Here is a 13,830-nt window from a genome sequence, read left to right as displayed (position 1 = left end):
ATTTTCTAGCACTTTGTTTCGTTTTATTTTCATATTAGATTTGATCATTATTATCTTGATTTTTATTTATTTACTTTTTATCCTTTTCTTGATTAATTGTTTTTTTGATTTTATCCATCAATATTTTTTATTTCAAGTTTGGTTTTTATTATTTTGATTGCGATTTATTTTGCATTTAATCCTTCTCTGATTGATTTCTTTTTCCAATCTCATCATCTGGTATTTGATTGATCAAGGATTTCTCTTTGTGATTTTTTTAGGTTTGTTTTCTGTGAAATTAGTCCTAGCCTTATGACCCGGATCACGGGATTTGAAAATTAACTACAATTGACTTCATTTTTTTTCTATGTACTTTTTGAAAATTGATTTTTTTTTTCTAAATTTCATTATCCATCATAAGATTAGTTAAGGGTTGGGCTTCATAATTTTTTTTCACATTCCTTTTTAAATAATTATCATGATCTTATTTTTTAGATCATGAATTTTTTTTCACATTCCTTTTTAAATAATTATCATGATCTTATTTTTTAGATCATGAGTTTAGCGGATTAACCTGAGTTGACTGAAGTTTTTTTTTCTACATTAAATGTTTTTTCTAGTTTCGTCTTTCAATATTGGATTGTTTGAGATTTGAGCTTTATTGTTTTAATCACTTTGCTTTCTACGGAGTTATCTCGATCTCACAACAAGATCATGTATTTGGCAGGACGACTAGGGTGGACTCGAGTAATTTGTTGTTTTTATTTATATTTTTTTAATCTCATCATTCGACATTTGATTTGTTAAGGACTGAGTTTTGATTTTTTGTTATCGAATACCGAGAGAATATATTTCTATAATACTGACAATCATTGATTTTTTAATTGATCGTTGCATATTTCTTTTAGTTCAGTTTATTTATTGTCGTGTCTTTTATTAATCATATTTGTTAGATTAACCGTATTTATCGAGTCAAGTCGAATTAATGATTTAAGTCTCGGATTTTTCATGCCTGTTTAAAAACACTAGCATTGTCTTAACATTTTTTTTTTTAAGTTGAAAAAACTAACGCGAGTTATCAATTTAATATGATAATAATTTTTATATGTATTGAAAGTTAACATCGAATAAATTTATTACAACAGAGGGAATTTAAAATAAGCAATGGAATTTAAAAACACAATTTTTCTTCTTTGTTATTCAGAACAGAGGGATCTGGACAAAGACTTGTCATTTCTTTGTTATACAAAAGCAAGCTTTTATTTTTCAAAAATACTTTTCTTAAATTGACCTATTAACCCATTCAACTCGTCATTCAAGTTTTAGACTGGGTTATGAGTCGGCTATGTTTGATTATTATGTGTACTGTAGATAATGTCTCTATAATAGATAGCAGTATATGATCCAGACGATCCGTCGTTGGACAATATAATGGCTAGGCAGCTAGCTGTACTTATTAATTGAACTAAGATAAAGTCTGTCTTGAAGTCCGAGGAAACCATAGGAGGGAGGAAAGCAAATCTTTCAACTTTCAACTTCAAAATAAATAAATAAAAGAGAGGCACAAAAACTTAAGAGAGCCCCCACAAAGGGAACAAGACAGACAGTCACACGGCAGAGAGAGAGAGAGAGAGGGGCTCTCTCTTGTCTTGAAGAGCTCAAAAATCCCCTGCTCCAACGGTCTCAATTTCTCTCTCTCTACTCATCTCCTCTATCTCCCTCCCTCTCTTTTATGTACCTATTTTGTTTTAACACGAGTAAATGGTGTTGTTGATGGGATCTTTTTAGGATCTAATTCTGGGTTGTCTTGTTTTGAGGTAAAAAATAATGGCTTGGTTTTAAATTTTGATCTTGTTTATGTTTTTTTTTTTTTTTTTGGGGGGGGAGGGGGGGCTTAGCTGATGGGTTATTCTAGGGTTTTAGTATGCTGAGCTAAAGTTTGGAACTTTTTTTAATGAATGAAATGTGTGATAAATGAGAGAGTTTGCTCAAGTGGGTTTTCTTTTAATGCTGTGTTTTTTAGTGAATTATAGAAAAGTTGACACCTTGGGTCTGAATTTTTTTTATTTTTTATGTTTGTTCAGATCTAGCTGATCAAGGTGAGATCGGAAGAAGTTACTGGCTGAGACGTCAAGGTTTTGCCTTTATTAAGGTGGTTTATGCTCTAGACTTCTAGTTACGCAAATTCCAAATACATAGCATCCCATTATCAACGGTAAGGGTCACTATCTCCTTCTAAGAACTAGTCATAAGAAGGGTTCTGCTAGGATTTTGGCCTCTATTGCGGGTTTTGTAATTTGAGAGGAAAAACATCAAAGTTTTTTTACTTAAGCATCAATAAGAGGTTTGGTGGTGTTTTGAGATACTGAAACAAAATCCGGTAGTTCATTGAATTGTGTGCTGGTATTCTGATTGGTATTTTGGGCGCTGGTCGGGGAGATAGAACTTGGTATGGCTGTTGCCAAGAGCAACAGCAGCCGTGAATCCTTGAAGCAACCCTGCAACTGCTATAGAGTTTCAAGCTTGACTGAAACCATTCTGGACACGCACCAGATCTCTAATTTGAAAGATAGGTATGTTCTTGGAGAGCAATTAGGTTGGGGACAGTTTGGTGTTATTAGAGTGTGTACTGATAAGTTGTCCAGAGAGGTTCTGGCTTGCAAATCGATTTCCAAGGATAGACTGGTGACATTAGATGATGCAAGGAGTGTCAAGCTTGAGATTGAAATAATGACCAGGTTATCTGGGCATGCTAATGTTGTGGATCTCAAGGCAGTTTATGAGGATGAGGATTATGTTCACCTGGTAATGGAACTTTGTGCTGGAGGGGAGCTTTTTCACCAGTTAGAAAAGCATGGACGCTTCTCCGAGGCTGAGGCTAGGGTTCTCTTCAGGCATCTTATGCAAGTGGTCCTTTATTGTCATGAAAATGGAGTGGTTCACAGAGATTTGAAGCCGGAGAATATCCTCTTAGCTACAAAATCCTCATCATCACCAATTAAATTGGCAGATTTTGGTCTTGCAACCTATGTCAAGCCGGGTATAGTTTCTTTCTTCTTCTTTTTTCTTTTGCTCTTCATTTAATTTGTTATATTGAGCATTGTCTCCTGCAAAGCTTGAGTTGTTTAACAGATTAAATATTTGGAATCTGCCCAAACAGGTCAGAGTTTGCATGGGACTGTTGGAAGCCCATTTTATATAGCTCCAGAGGTATTGGCAGGAGGCTATAACCAGGCTGCTGATGTTTGGAGTGCAGGGGTGATTCTCTATATTCTTCTTAGTGGGATGCCACCATTTTGGGGTAAGACCAAGTCAAGGATATTTGATGCTGTGAGGGCAGCTGATCTGCGGTTTCCTTCTGATCCTTGGGATCACATAACTGAATCTGCGAAGGAGTTAGTCAGGGGTATGCTTTGCACAGATCCCTCGCAAAGGTTTACTTCTCAGCAGGTTTTAGGTGGGTTCAATTTATATTTTACTTGCTGGATATGCGTTCTTCAGCTTCTTTGATAGTTTCATCCAATCAACCTGTTCTATGATCTTAGTAGGCATTGGGACTATGGATGGTTATAATTTTTTTGGTCTTTTCTAGCACTACATGAATTTCTTGAAAACTAATCACTTCCTGCTAGAAGCATCTAAACTCTAACTCAATGCACATACTACATGATTATGTATACAAAACTTGTTGACAAGACAAGAAATCTGGCTGAGATCCCAAAAGGTGAGGCGGGGCTCCATTCCCTAATTCTTTTAAACTGACAGGTCATTTACAACTGAGTGAGTTTCTATATTTCTTTTGTTAGTTGGTCCCATCAATTGTAACATTTATGTCCTTTCTTGGTTTTTCCTCAGGTGGATAATTTTTGCTGTTGATGAGCTATGTCATTTCACTCTTTTTTTTTTTTGTTTTAGAAAATCACAATATCAACACATCAATGTGGTTGTGTTTTGCCTTATCTGGCTTCATATGAATTACAAATATAAGTTGTGCAACTGACTGGCGTTGGTAGGGCCTAAAAATCAAGAAACGTCCCCTTTCTCTTTCTCATTAGCTGATCAGCATGATTTTACCTGTTCTTGCCTGCTACAAAAGACTGCTCTCCTTTTTTTTTTTTTTTCATGCCATGCTTTCTCCAAATATTTAGTCTTGGATTTTCTTTTCTGTAGATAATTCCTGGATGAAGCATGATGGACCATATCCTGAAGAATCTAGTCAACGTGAAAAGCAAATTTGTGAAGAATGGGATTTAGGCGGCAGCTCACTCTCCATATTAATGGCCAGGGATCAAGACGTCAGCTTTGGCACTGGATCACCTATCATTAATGATGTTCAGTCTCCTACTTTCACTTGCAGATCATCATTCTCTTCTTTCCTAGGGGAGCCATCAACACCTAGCTTTGTATCTGGTGGATTCTCTTTTCGCAGCAGTGATGATTCAAATGCCTTGGAATTCATATCCCCTGTATCCTCAATGCCGAGCTTTGCATTCTCCAGCCCTGGTCCTGTAATTGAGCAAGGGAGTTCTACATTAGAATTCTCAAGCAACATTTCTAGGATAGATTCAGTTTGTGGAGGTCATCAACTGTCAGAGGGAAGCTTGGATAAGATGGTTCTGTTGCCGGAGTCTTCTCTATGCTGTGGACGTGAAGCCAGAGAAATGGAAAACAAGCCAGTTGAAGTTAAGAGAGCAGGAGCAGCAATAGGGTCCAGGGTGTTGGGCATACACAGTAAGAGGAACCGCACTATTGGTCTCGGTGAGCATGAGCAACTTGATCTCATGGTGACTGAATCAGTCATCCGCTGGGCATCCTGCACTCACCTTCCAACAGCACCATCTCTAAGGTCTTCTCTTGTCTGTTGAGAGAGAGAATCAGCTGACAGCCAGACTCAACGAGATGAATGGGATTTTAGGTGCAGAAAGTGCTGTGCTCACATGATAGTCAAAATAGCTAATGTGTGTGTAATAGTTTTGTATCATATTTTTGTTGCCGAGAGTCCCTGTGTGCCTAAGCCTGTTTCAGGCTAGCTTTCAAAAGAGTGATGAGTGATGTCCTTCTGATGAGCTAATTGTGAATCTGTTCACTACTAAAAAGCAAATGTCTTTCTGATGAGCGAATCTTGAATCTGTAAACTATGAAAAAGCAGATGTCCTTCTGATGAGCTAATCTTGAATCTGTTCGCTACTAAAAAGCAAGGGTAACATGCTCTGAGTGATTGGCTTTTGCCATGTGTATAAAAGCTGGATTTTCACAGGATGAAGTTCTCCAGGTTTCATATTATATTTTCCGAGTGTCTCTTTTGAATATAAGCATCAGGAAATCTTATTATAATAACAAGATCATGATACTGACTGCAGCAGCTCTATAAACGTACTGGTCTCCTATTACTCAGCTTCTGATTTTGTTCTTCATTATCTCTGATCAACTTCAATTCTCCTTGTACAATGAATTCCTGTGTGATCAGATCAATCAAAATGAATTAACTAGAAACACCATACATCCACATTTTGTAGAACGGTGGCCAGATTCCCAGTTTTGTTCTTACTCCAAATTTTGTGAAAACGGCTAGTTGAGGTTCAACAGTGGACATAACCACACTAAAGTCTTTATTCTATAATTGTCAAAGTTTAAAGTATCCTTTTACTTTTGCTCTGCCATGGTGACAACAAAACATTGCAACTCTCCACTAGCCTGACATGGACCACTTCCAAAGTGGAGGGCAGGCAACAAAGGTCTCTTGATGCCACCTGTCCTGGGAAATAAAGGAGAGGACATTATTACATGTCCAATGGGGTAAAGAAGCAGGTCATTCAGCACAAAAGCACAATCATATATCCATGTTCTGCAACCCCCCATTTTAAGAGACAAAAACAAAATTTCAAGCTTGATGTCTGCTCTCTGCCCTCAAGATCTTCACTCTTCAGGTCCCAATTTATGTAGGAGCTTAGTAGACAAGGAGAGGGTACTTTGGCAAGGGACAAAGAAGGTAGGAAATTGACCTTTCAAGAGTTGATAACCACAAAGCTTCCAATCATGACTTCAGTGTTCAAGTTCAACTACTAGCTAAGTGCCAAAATCCCAATGGTCACCCGCCACCTTGCAAATTTTGGAAAATGTGGATTGGTACATTTCTTAAAATGTTTAGATTTTTCCCTTTACTACTAATATTTTTCTTAACAAAAGCTGACTTTTTAAATATTTTTATTTTATTTGTTTTAATCCCAATTTTCCATCTCAAACATCCCCATTTATGCTATAACATTTTTTTTAAAAAAAAAAACAATTAAAAGCCTAAAAAAATTGAGAATCAAATTCAAAAAGTAGGTTAGGGGTAACATTGGGAAATTTTAAACTTCAGAGGTAGAAAGAGTTGATGAAGCAAAAATGAAGTTTACCCTAATATTTTGATTACCACATGAAAACTGAAAATTTTTGGCAACCACAATACACTTTCTTCTTGACCCGGTGTTTACGTGACATTGCTTCTCTGTATTTTTGTGTTTAAAAGTCCCTTTTACTATATATATATATATATATATATATATATATATATATATATATATATATATATATCATCCATGTATGTCATATTTTTCACTATTTTGTCAGTTTGTGTCCCACGTGGCGTCATGAAATTATGTTTCTCATATACATCTTGGTCCCTAGATTTCTTTCAAGAATTTACTGTGGTCCCTTTATTTGGTTTTTATTATAAACAAGTATTTTCTATAATGTATGATTATCATGAGAATTTTAACCAAGTTTAAAATTTGACCATCTATAGAGCTCCTCCACTGCTTGTAAAGGCAGACAGTCCTAGCATCAGAGGGAGGAATCAACACGAACGATAAGGTGAAGGATTGGAAAGAGAAGGGAAATGCAGACTGGTTGGAGTGGCAACTGTTCATGAACACCTTCCTTGGTCTTCCCACAGAATGCCTTGCCAAACTCAGTGCTGTTTTTTCCTTTTCTACCTCTCCTTGATGGTGTCAGGAACTCAGTCCTCCATGCTGTAACATGAGCTGCTCATCTCTTTATACAGAAAAATATAGAACACTATCAACCAGAGGCTCTCCTGTATGTTCCATTACTAGCATAACAGATCTGTGCATGGACATGAGGGCAATATCATGGGATCCCTGGCATTCCAAATGCACAAATAAATTAATTAATGCAAACAGAAGCACAAACTAAACTAAAACAAATAATGGGCTAGGAAGTATCGACTCATGATAAGAACTGCTGCTGTGATGATTGCTATCATTTATAGCTGTGAAAACTATGGTATGTCTTTACGAATTTTAGTTCTTTACAACCAATTAGTGACATATGATGTATACATATGGAGGAATAATAAAAGAGACTCGGAATCAATAGAAGCTTTTGCTCGTTTTCAACTTTCAAGGCAGAAAATCTCCTTTAGCCACTTCCTGCTACCAGTTTCTCTGAAAATGGAATTATTAGTGCCTCAGTAGAAAATGAAGAAACTTAAAATTCCAAGACTGTTGCTGCTGGATGAAATTCCACGAGAAACTTACATGATTGTTTGTCTGGGGTTTTCTATTCAACCATTGGTAATATCTATGTCTAGCAGTTTCAGTCACTCAAATGCCAGTCTTTGAGTGCCAACTAATGAAGCATATTGACCCTTCTTATCTAGCAACTCAGAGTGGGTCCCTAGTTCTGCAATCCTCCCACCAGAACAAAGCGCAATCTGATTAGCATTCTGAACTGTGCTTAACCTATGAGCAATCACCAATGTTGTTCTGCCCTTCATTAGTTGGTCCAGAGCATCCTGGACAAGACGTTCACTAACTGCATCAAGTGCACTAGTGGCCTGAACAAAAGAACAAGATGTCTTATCAAGTCTTGAAACAAGAAATTTTTTTAATTTCTAACACCTGACCTCACATCAGAGCAATAAGTGAAACAATATGACAATTTTTCAAGGATCATGAGTCAAAGCATGCCCAACACAAGCCTGGAGAGTACACAAATATGCAGATTGAAGAAAACAAAGAGCTTACCTCATCAAGTATTAATATTGGTGCATTCTTGAGCAGAGCTCTTGCAATAGCAATTCTCTGAAGAACAAAGACCAGAGAATAAAATTTTACCACTTTTCTCTTTCACTGAATATTGTAGATCAGAAACTAATCATTAATCGCTTATTTCTTCCTCACTCTCTAAAGAATTCATTGACATACCTGCCTCTGTCCTCCACTCAGTAAGCCTCCACGCTCACCAACTAGAGTGTCATAACCCTTTAAAATCCAAATAAAGGTTCAGAAATGAAGGTCAAAACAAGCAAAAGTAGAGCTGTCGCATAATTACAAGATACCAAACCTGTGGAAGTGATATTATAAATTCATGAGCATTTGCAGCTTTGGCAGCCTTTATGATATCGTCCTTCGATACATTATCATCTGGAAGCCCATATGCGATATTTTCTCCAACAGATACCGAGAAAAGAACAGGTTCCTGTTTACAGTATATGCTTAGCTTTGAGAAAAATGAGAAAGTTAGAACCAAGTAATTAAAGCAGTTCCTTCATAACATGCACGACATATTTCCTCATAAGTTTGCTTGTCATAAGATCTGAAGAATCATTCCAGACCCAACTCCAAGTTTGGCCCAAACAGAACAGTTTAAGCCACAAGCAAACAACTAACTATATACGTGCATAGTCCCCCACAGTGCCCTACTATCAATATGACTTCAGTTCTGATCATTGCTATTACTGAGATGCTGAAATTGTGTACTCATTAACAGACACACAGGATACAAGTGTGCATACATAGAAAAAGTCAACAAGAAATAATCAAGTCTCCTTCCTCCTTTGCCTATTCTTTTCTTGTTACAAAGCTCCTTTTATTCTCTGAATCATGGCAGCCTAATATTTTGGTTACCACACATAATTGGTTACTGAATTAGGTGGTGACTTGTAGACATAGTTGGCAATCTACAATTCCTAATTCACACTTAAAAACTTGATTGTCAAAAACATCCTGCTACTGACAATCCAAGGTCTAGGTTATTCGACCTCTTGGGTTAGAACCAAATCAAGTTGCATCTCAGCAACAATAAACACTCATTAATCATATTCAATGGGAAGTATTTTGTCTCCATGCTGAGAATGCAGGGATGATTCCATAAATGTTGTGAATTTAATGCATTGAGTCAACATATGGCGATTCAAATCATTACCTGATTCACGATGGAGACGGCCTCCACCCATTCAGTCTTTTCAAATGTCCGGACATCCTCTCCTGAAACTGTAATCCGACCTCTGGTTGGCTGCAAGAACAAGACATGTATATCATTTCCCAACATTCTATAATGGTTTAATAAAATTGCAATTTAATTTTTGAAATTAAAATTTTGAGAATAAACTAAACCTCATAAAAGCGTGCCAATAGTTGTACTATGGTACTTTTGCCTGAACCACTTGAGCCCACTAGAGCGGTCACAGTTCCACATTTCAGAGTCAAATTAAGACCATTCAAGATTTCCACATCAGGTCGTAAAGGGTAAGAGAAGTGCACATCTGCATAACAAATTATCAGTTGGAAAAAAGAAAAAAAAAACATGAATTCAGAGTAGAGATGATTGACAAGTAGGGTCTAATCTTTAATCTATGTTCTACTTTCAACCTTCAAATTAAACAAGTAAAAAGCACAAAGTTCTCTCAAATTTCTTTTTGGACTTCCATATTTAATTTGGAACAGCCATTATATTTAGTTCCATAAGAGATGGTCTGTTCACATACAGTAATAAGAGGACATAGGCCTGCAACAATATAATTAACAATTAAGTTGGAGTGAAGAGTGGAAAATGTGTGGAAATAAATGAGAAATGCAATAAAGATACCTTCAAGACAAACATCACCAGACCCAGCAAAGCTACACACGGTGTTGGCTGATTTTAGGGCTGACATGTAATGTGTATTAAAAATTTGATTCTGTCCACTGTAACCATTAACTAAGAACAAACTAATTTTCTCATCATGTACTTCTTTTTTCTGGATTTGTCTTTCTAAACCATAGGCAAGGGCTTCATCAATTTCTACTCCAGATAAAACAGAATTAATCCTCTCAATAGCAGCAAGTGCTCCGCGAAGATCTCCAAATGTATTGACCAGCCCTTGAACCTGAGAAATGAATCACTTCAAAGACAACACCAAAGAGAAGAAAATTGTAACATACTGGAGAAGGAGTGAAATAGAACTCACAGCAAAAGTTAATGTGAAAGTGTATCCGATGAAAGAAGCAACAGTGCCAACAGAGAGTAAACCCTGCAAGCAATAAAATATGGCAGGCAAAACAAAACAAGCAACTCACTTTAGGTTTGATACGAATAAAATCAGAGGGATAATAGAGGTAGAAGGAATGTGATAGGTGTACAAATTAGCTTGCCTACTTATTCTTATAGGTAGAAGGAATGTGATAGTTGTATAAATTAGCTTGCCTGCTTATTCTTATAGTTCCTTATCATGCCATTTGGTTTTCAAAGCGATTTGATTGCAAAATGAATTGAAGTTGGAGCACAGCTCAGTCATTTTTAGTTCAATCATCTTGTGTCAAGATATCAAAGTAACATCTTGCTTTCAAGGCAGTGGGCGATACACAAAAACTGAAGGTAAAATATATTCAACAGATCAAATATACCCAATAATGTGATCAGGCAGCAGCCTCACAGTGAGCATATCAAATGGAAAATTAGTAAAGGAACAAACATGTTATTATGAAGCAGGCAATATGCATTAAGAAGTGCACCAATTGTATAGAATCCATGAAGCAGAGCACAGTATGAGCTCCTCTATTGTTTTTGTTAGTGTTTGTGTTCTTTTTTTTTTTTCCTCATCAAAGGCTGATTCTTCAAAAGTCACAATTTTGAAAACCAACATTGTGTATCAATTTCTCAAAAAATTGACAGAATGTAAACTAATATTACATGTAGACTGTAAATATCAGTGGATCTGAATTGGGAATCTGGATCACATTATGCATATTTAAAAGGCTAGAGAGACGTGTCAAAGGGTAGAAGCTTACAGCCTTTACTCTGCTTCCTCCAAGACTGTATAAAGTCAGCAGCGAAATATATACAGCAACCCTTGTCAATGATTCATTCACAGATTTGAAAGCCCCGAGCTTTATACCACTTCTTTGATAAGCAAGAACCTACCAACATCTTTGATATAAATAACAGAACAATCAATCTAGAAATCACCAATTTCATAAAGAACCACAGCCTACAATTTACCTGGCTGCCAAAGTTTAGCATTTGGCGCTTTTCACCACCAAAGGATCTCACCTGTGACAGTAAATTTGCTATTTTCAGTATCGGGCACAAATTCATCCTATTCTTTACCACACTCATCACTCCATACAGGACAAACTGACTTTATGGGTCAACAACTAGTACAAGCTCTGTCAAAAGAACTATGTAACAAAGCATTACCAACAACTTACAGTACGGATAGCAGAAAAGGTTTCTGTCACACAATCAGATATGGATGCCTGGGCCTTTCCATGAGCTTTGAAAACAGGTACAGTTGATCGCTTGTATACAGCTTGAGAATTTAAATATCATTTAGCAGCAAGCAAGGAAACAGAAGTCAGAAAGAAATATAAGGATTGCCATAGGTAATTGTGTTGGTGAAAGCAAAGCATATGAAAGACAAGATAGGTTTCATCACATATCAATGTCAGCAAATCACTGCCAACAGATTACTAATGATGAACTCATTACAGTCCAGAATAGGCACCATTATGAATAGAAAAGTTAAAAACGGGAAATTTATCAAAGCTAATACTATACATAATGCCATTTATGTCATGAAGAATAAATGGTGTAAACTTAAAGAACATGTAGGAGGCACTGTAGAAATCTTGATCACTTTCACAATAAAATATTTACCAACTGAAATAGACACGGCAAACATCAAAACCCCCAGAATCGGTGCTAGTTGGGGGGCCAGAGCAAACAGTATGCATATGGTTCCAGTGACCTGTTGAGGCAACAAACATACAGGAGATGTAAAACATCCATAGCTTCTGACTGTTGATCATGAATGGAAATCTTATAAACGATAGGACAGGCAAGATTTGTTTCAGAAAATTTCAGTATCAATTGCAACAGCATTGCACTAAATCAACACAAACTATTGCAGAAATACATGCTACTAAAAGCAAAAATGTAAGTAAATTCCATCCAAATCAAACGATTAGCTACATAAAGCTCACTTTTGTTTTAGTATAGAGTGGCTTGCCTCAGAAAATGCCCTAAATCCACGATCCCTCGAAATGTTCTCGCTCACAATATCTTTAAACGAACCCAAATCTGACATCAAAAGAGCACTAAGTTCACCAACCTGCAAGAAACACAAAACAACACAACATACAATCCTTAATCACGTCCAAATCACTAACAAACATCAACACAAGTTCTCAAGCATCAGTAACAAACCTTGTATCTATCAAAAAACTCCACCTGCATTGCAACAAAAAACAACAAAAGGGCTTGTAAAAGACCGTATAACTCAACATTGAACACATTAAGAAAACCAATTGCCCGGTTTGACAAGTTCATTTACCTTCTGAATCAAGACCCTTCTAAAAATCTGAGCTCTCAGTGTTGCCATAACCTTCTCCCATACTGTATTCATGTTTACAACAAAGATCACTGTAAAAATCGGTTCCAAAGCGTATAACACTCCCATCTTACTAAGCAACCTCCATAGAGGCTCCGGTCTCGCACCAATCAACACCTCAAAAAATCTCCCTGCAACCAAAATAAAATTCAACACAGATCAAAACCCTTCTTGACGAAAACATAAAGCAATAAACTTAGTGATGGTTACCTGAAAATATAGGCATGGAGAGAGTACAAGAGGTGCAACCAACAAGAGTGAAAGCACAAACGACGAGTCGTACTTTATGCTTAGCCAACAGACTCCACAAAAGACCCCAACTTATCAGTTCCGTTGACTGAACCTTCTCCGTTACGGACGAATCGTTATCGGTCGGGTCGAGTTTGTGGTCCGGTTCAGTCACAATCGGGTCGGATGCTGGTCCGGTCACGTAAGCAGAAGTGATTGTCGTTGCAGTCCGGTGCCTTTTTAGTAATGGCGGGAAAGGCCGGGATTGGTGGAGATGAGGATAGGAGGGAGGGAGTTTGAATTTGAGTTTGGATGGCGCGTGGAGAGATGGGGCGAGGATGCGAGTGGGGAGTGTTTGGAGGAGGAGAGGGGGAGCTGCAGAGGCCATGGTTTTTGGTGATGCAGAGCAAGTAAGAAAGTACAGGGAAGGAGACGAAATGAAAGGAGAATCAAATAATGAGCGCGTATTTACACGCGGATTGAGATTTTTTATCTTATATTTTTTATTATTCAATTTTGGTAGTATTTTATTTTAGAATATAGTGATTGGGATAAAATATTGGATTTGATGTGAAGATAGTGGATTTTGTTTCTATATATAGTTTGTTTCTTTATTTATTTATTTGAGAGATGGTGTGGTGATTTTTTAATGTAAAAAACATTATCTTAAGTGGATTTTATATGAATTTGAGAGAAGATATTCATAAATGTGTTGAATAAAAGGAAACAAAATATTCACTTGTAATTATTTTTATTATAATTTATTTTATGCATGATTGAGTAGAGAAAAATAACAAAATTTCATGGTAAATGTTTTGTTTAATTATTTCAAATATCATGATTTGATTTGTTTGAAAATTCCATCATGGTTGGTTAATGTTTTTAGCTATGAAGATATGTCTAAAATAACTTATTTTAGATGATTATCTTAATACAAATTAATTTAGAAAAATAATTATTTACCTAAT

At 36.5% G+C, this 13,830-nt stretch overlaps 2 protein-coding genes across 4 annotated transcripts; one reads left to right on the top strand and one right to left on the bottom strand.

Annotated features, from left to right (window-relative positions):
• Positions 1-1,479: 1,479 nt before the first annotated feature.
• Positions 1,480-5,262, top strand: LOC7454472 (calcium-dependent protein kinase 26). 2 transcript variants are annotated; one of them, XM_006374577.3, is made up of 4 exons: positions 1,480-1,659; positions 2,064-3,019; positions 3,140-3,436; positions 4,150-5,262. In XM_006374577.3, the coding sequence occupies exons 2-4, from the start codon at positions 2,431-2,433 to the stop codon at positions 4,842-4,844; spliced, it is 1,581 nt and encodes a 526-aa protein (XP_006374639.1). In that variant the 5' UTR covers positions 1,480-1,659; positions 2,064-2,430; the 3' UTR covers positions 4,845-5,262. The 2 variants fall into 2 exon arrangements, with proteins under 2 accessions (XP_006374639.1, XP_002322441.1); XM_002322405.3 differs by having other exon boundaries at positions 1,486-1,796.
• Positions 5,263-7,212: 1,950 nt separating this feature from the next.
• Positions 7,213-13,305, bottom strand: LOC7454471 (ABC transporter B family member 28). Of its 2 annotated transcripts, XR_002978233.2 has the most exons (17): positions 12,845-13,305; positions 12,578-12,765; positions 12,451-12,474; positions 12,254-12,355; positions 11,902-11,992; positions 11,454-11,554; positions 11,245-11,295; positions 11,034-11,162; positions 10,214-10,276; positions 9,853-10,132; positions 9,381-9,529; positions 9,190-9,279; positions 8,329-8,463; positions 8,190-8,246; positions 8,010-8,066; positions 7,521-7,819; positions 7,213-7,427 (listed from the first exon to the last, which is right to left on the bottom strand). XR_002978233.2 is itself a non-coding variant. In XM_024586964.2 (16 exons), the coding sequence occupies exons 1-16, from the start codon at positions 13,248-13,250 to the stop codon at positions 7,583-7,585; spliced, it is 2,160 nt and encodes a 719-aa protein (XP_024442732.1). In that variant the 5' UTR covers positions 13,251-13,305; the 3' UTR covers positions 7,213-7,582. The 2 variants fall into 2 exon arrangements, 1 of the variants encoding a protein (XP_024442732.1); XM_024586964.2 differs by having other exon boundaries at positions 7,213-7,819.
• Between the last annotated feature and the right edge of the window lie 525 nt (positions 13,306-13,830).

Source organism: Populus trichocarpa, chromosome 15 (genome assembly GCF_000002775.5).
Source record: "Populus trichocarpa isolate Nisqually-1 chromosome 15, P.trichocarpa_v4.1, whole genome shotgun sequence".
NCBI classification, from domain to species: Eukaryota; Viridiplantae; Streptophyta; class Magnoliopsida; order Malpighiales; family Salicaceae; genus Populus; species Populus trichocarpa.
The sequence above is the reverse complement of the archived record's forward strand: the minus strand, read 5'-3'. Positions and strand labels throughout refer to the sequence as shown.

Excerpts from the sequence above, each read along its gene's own strand:
- LOC7454472 (XM_006374577.3), top strand. The coding sequence starts at position 2,431 with ATGGCTGTTGCCAAGAGCAACAGCAGCCGTGAATCCTTGAAGCAACCC. Across the intron at positions 3,020-3,139 it reads TGCAACCTATGTCAAGCCGG|GTCAGAGTTTGCATGGGACT; the intron begins GTATAGTTTCTT and ends CTGCCCAAACAG. Across the intron at positions 3,437-4,149 it reads TACTTCTCAGCAGGTTTTAG|ATAATTCCTGGATGAAGCAT; the intron begins GTGGGTTCAATT and ends TCTTTTCTGTAG.
- LOC7454471 (XM_024586964.2), bottom strand. The coding sequence starts at position 13,250 with ATGGCCTCTGCAGCTCCCCCTCTCCTCCTCCAAACACTCCCCACTCGC. Across the intron at positions 12,356-12,450 it reads AGTTTTTTGATAGATACAAG|GTTGGTGAACTTAGTGCTCT; the intron begins GTTTGTTACTGA and ends TGTTTCTTGCAG. Across the intron at positions 7,820-8,009 it reads CAATATTAATACTTGATGAG|GCCACTAGTGCACTTGATGC; the intron begins GTAAGCTCTTTG and ends TCTTTTGTTCAG.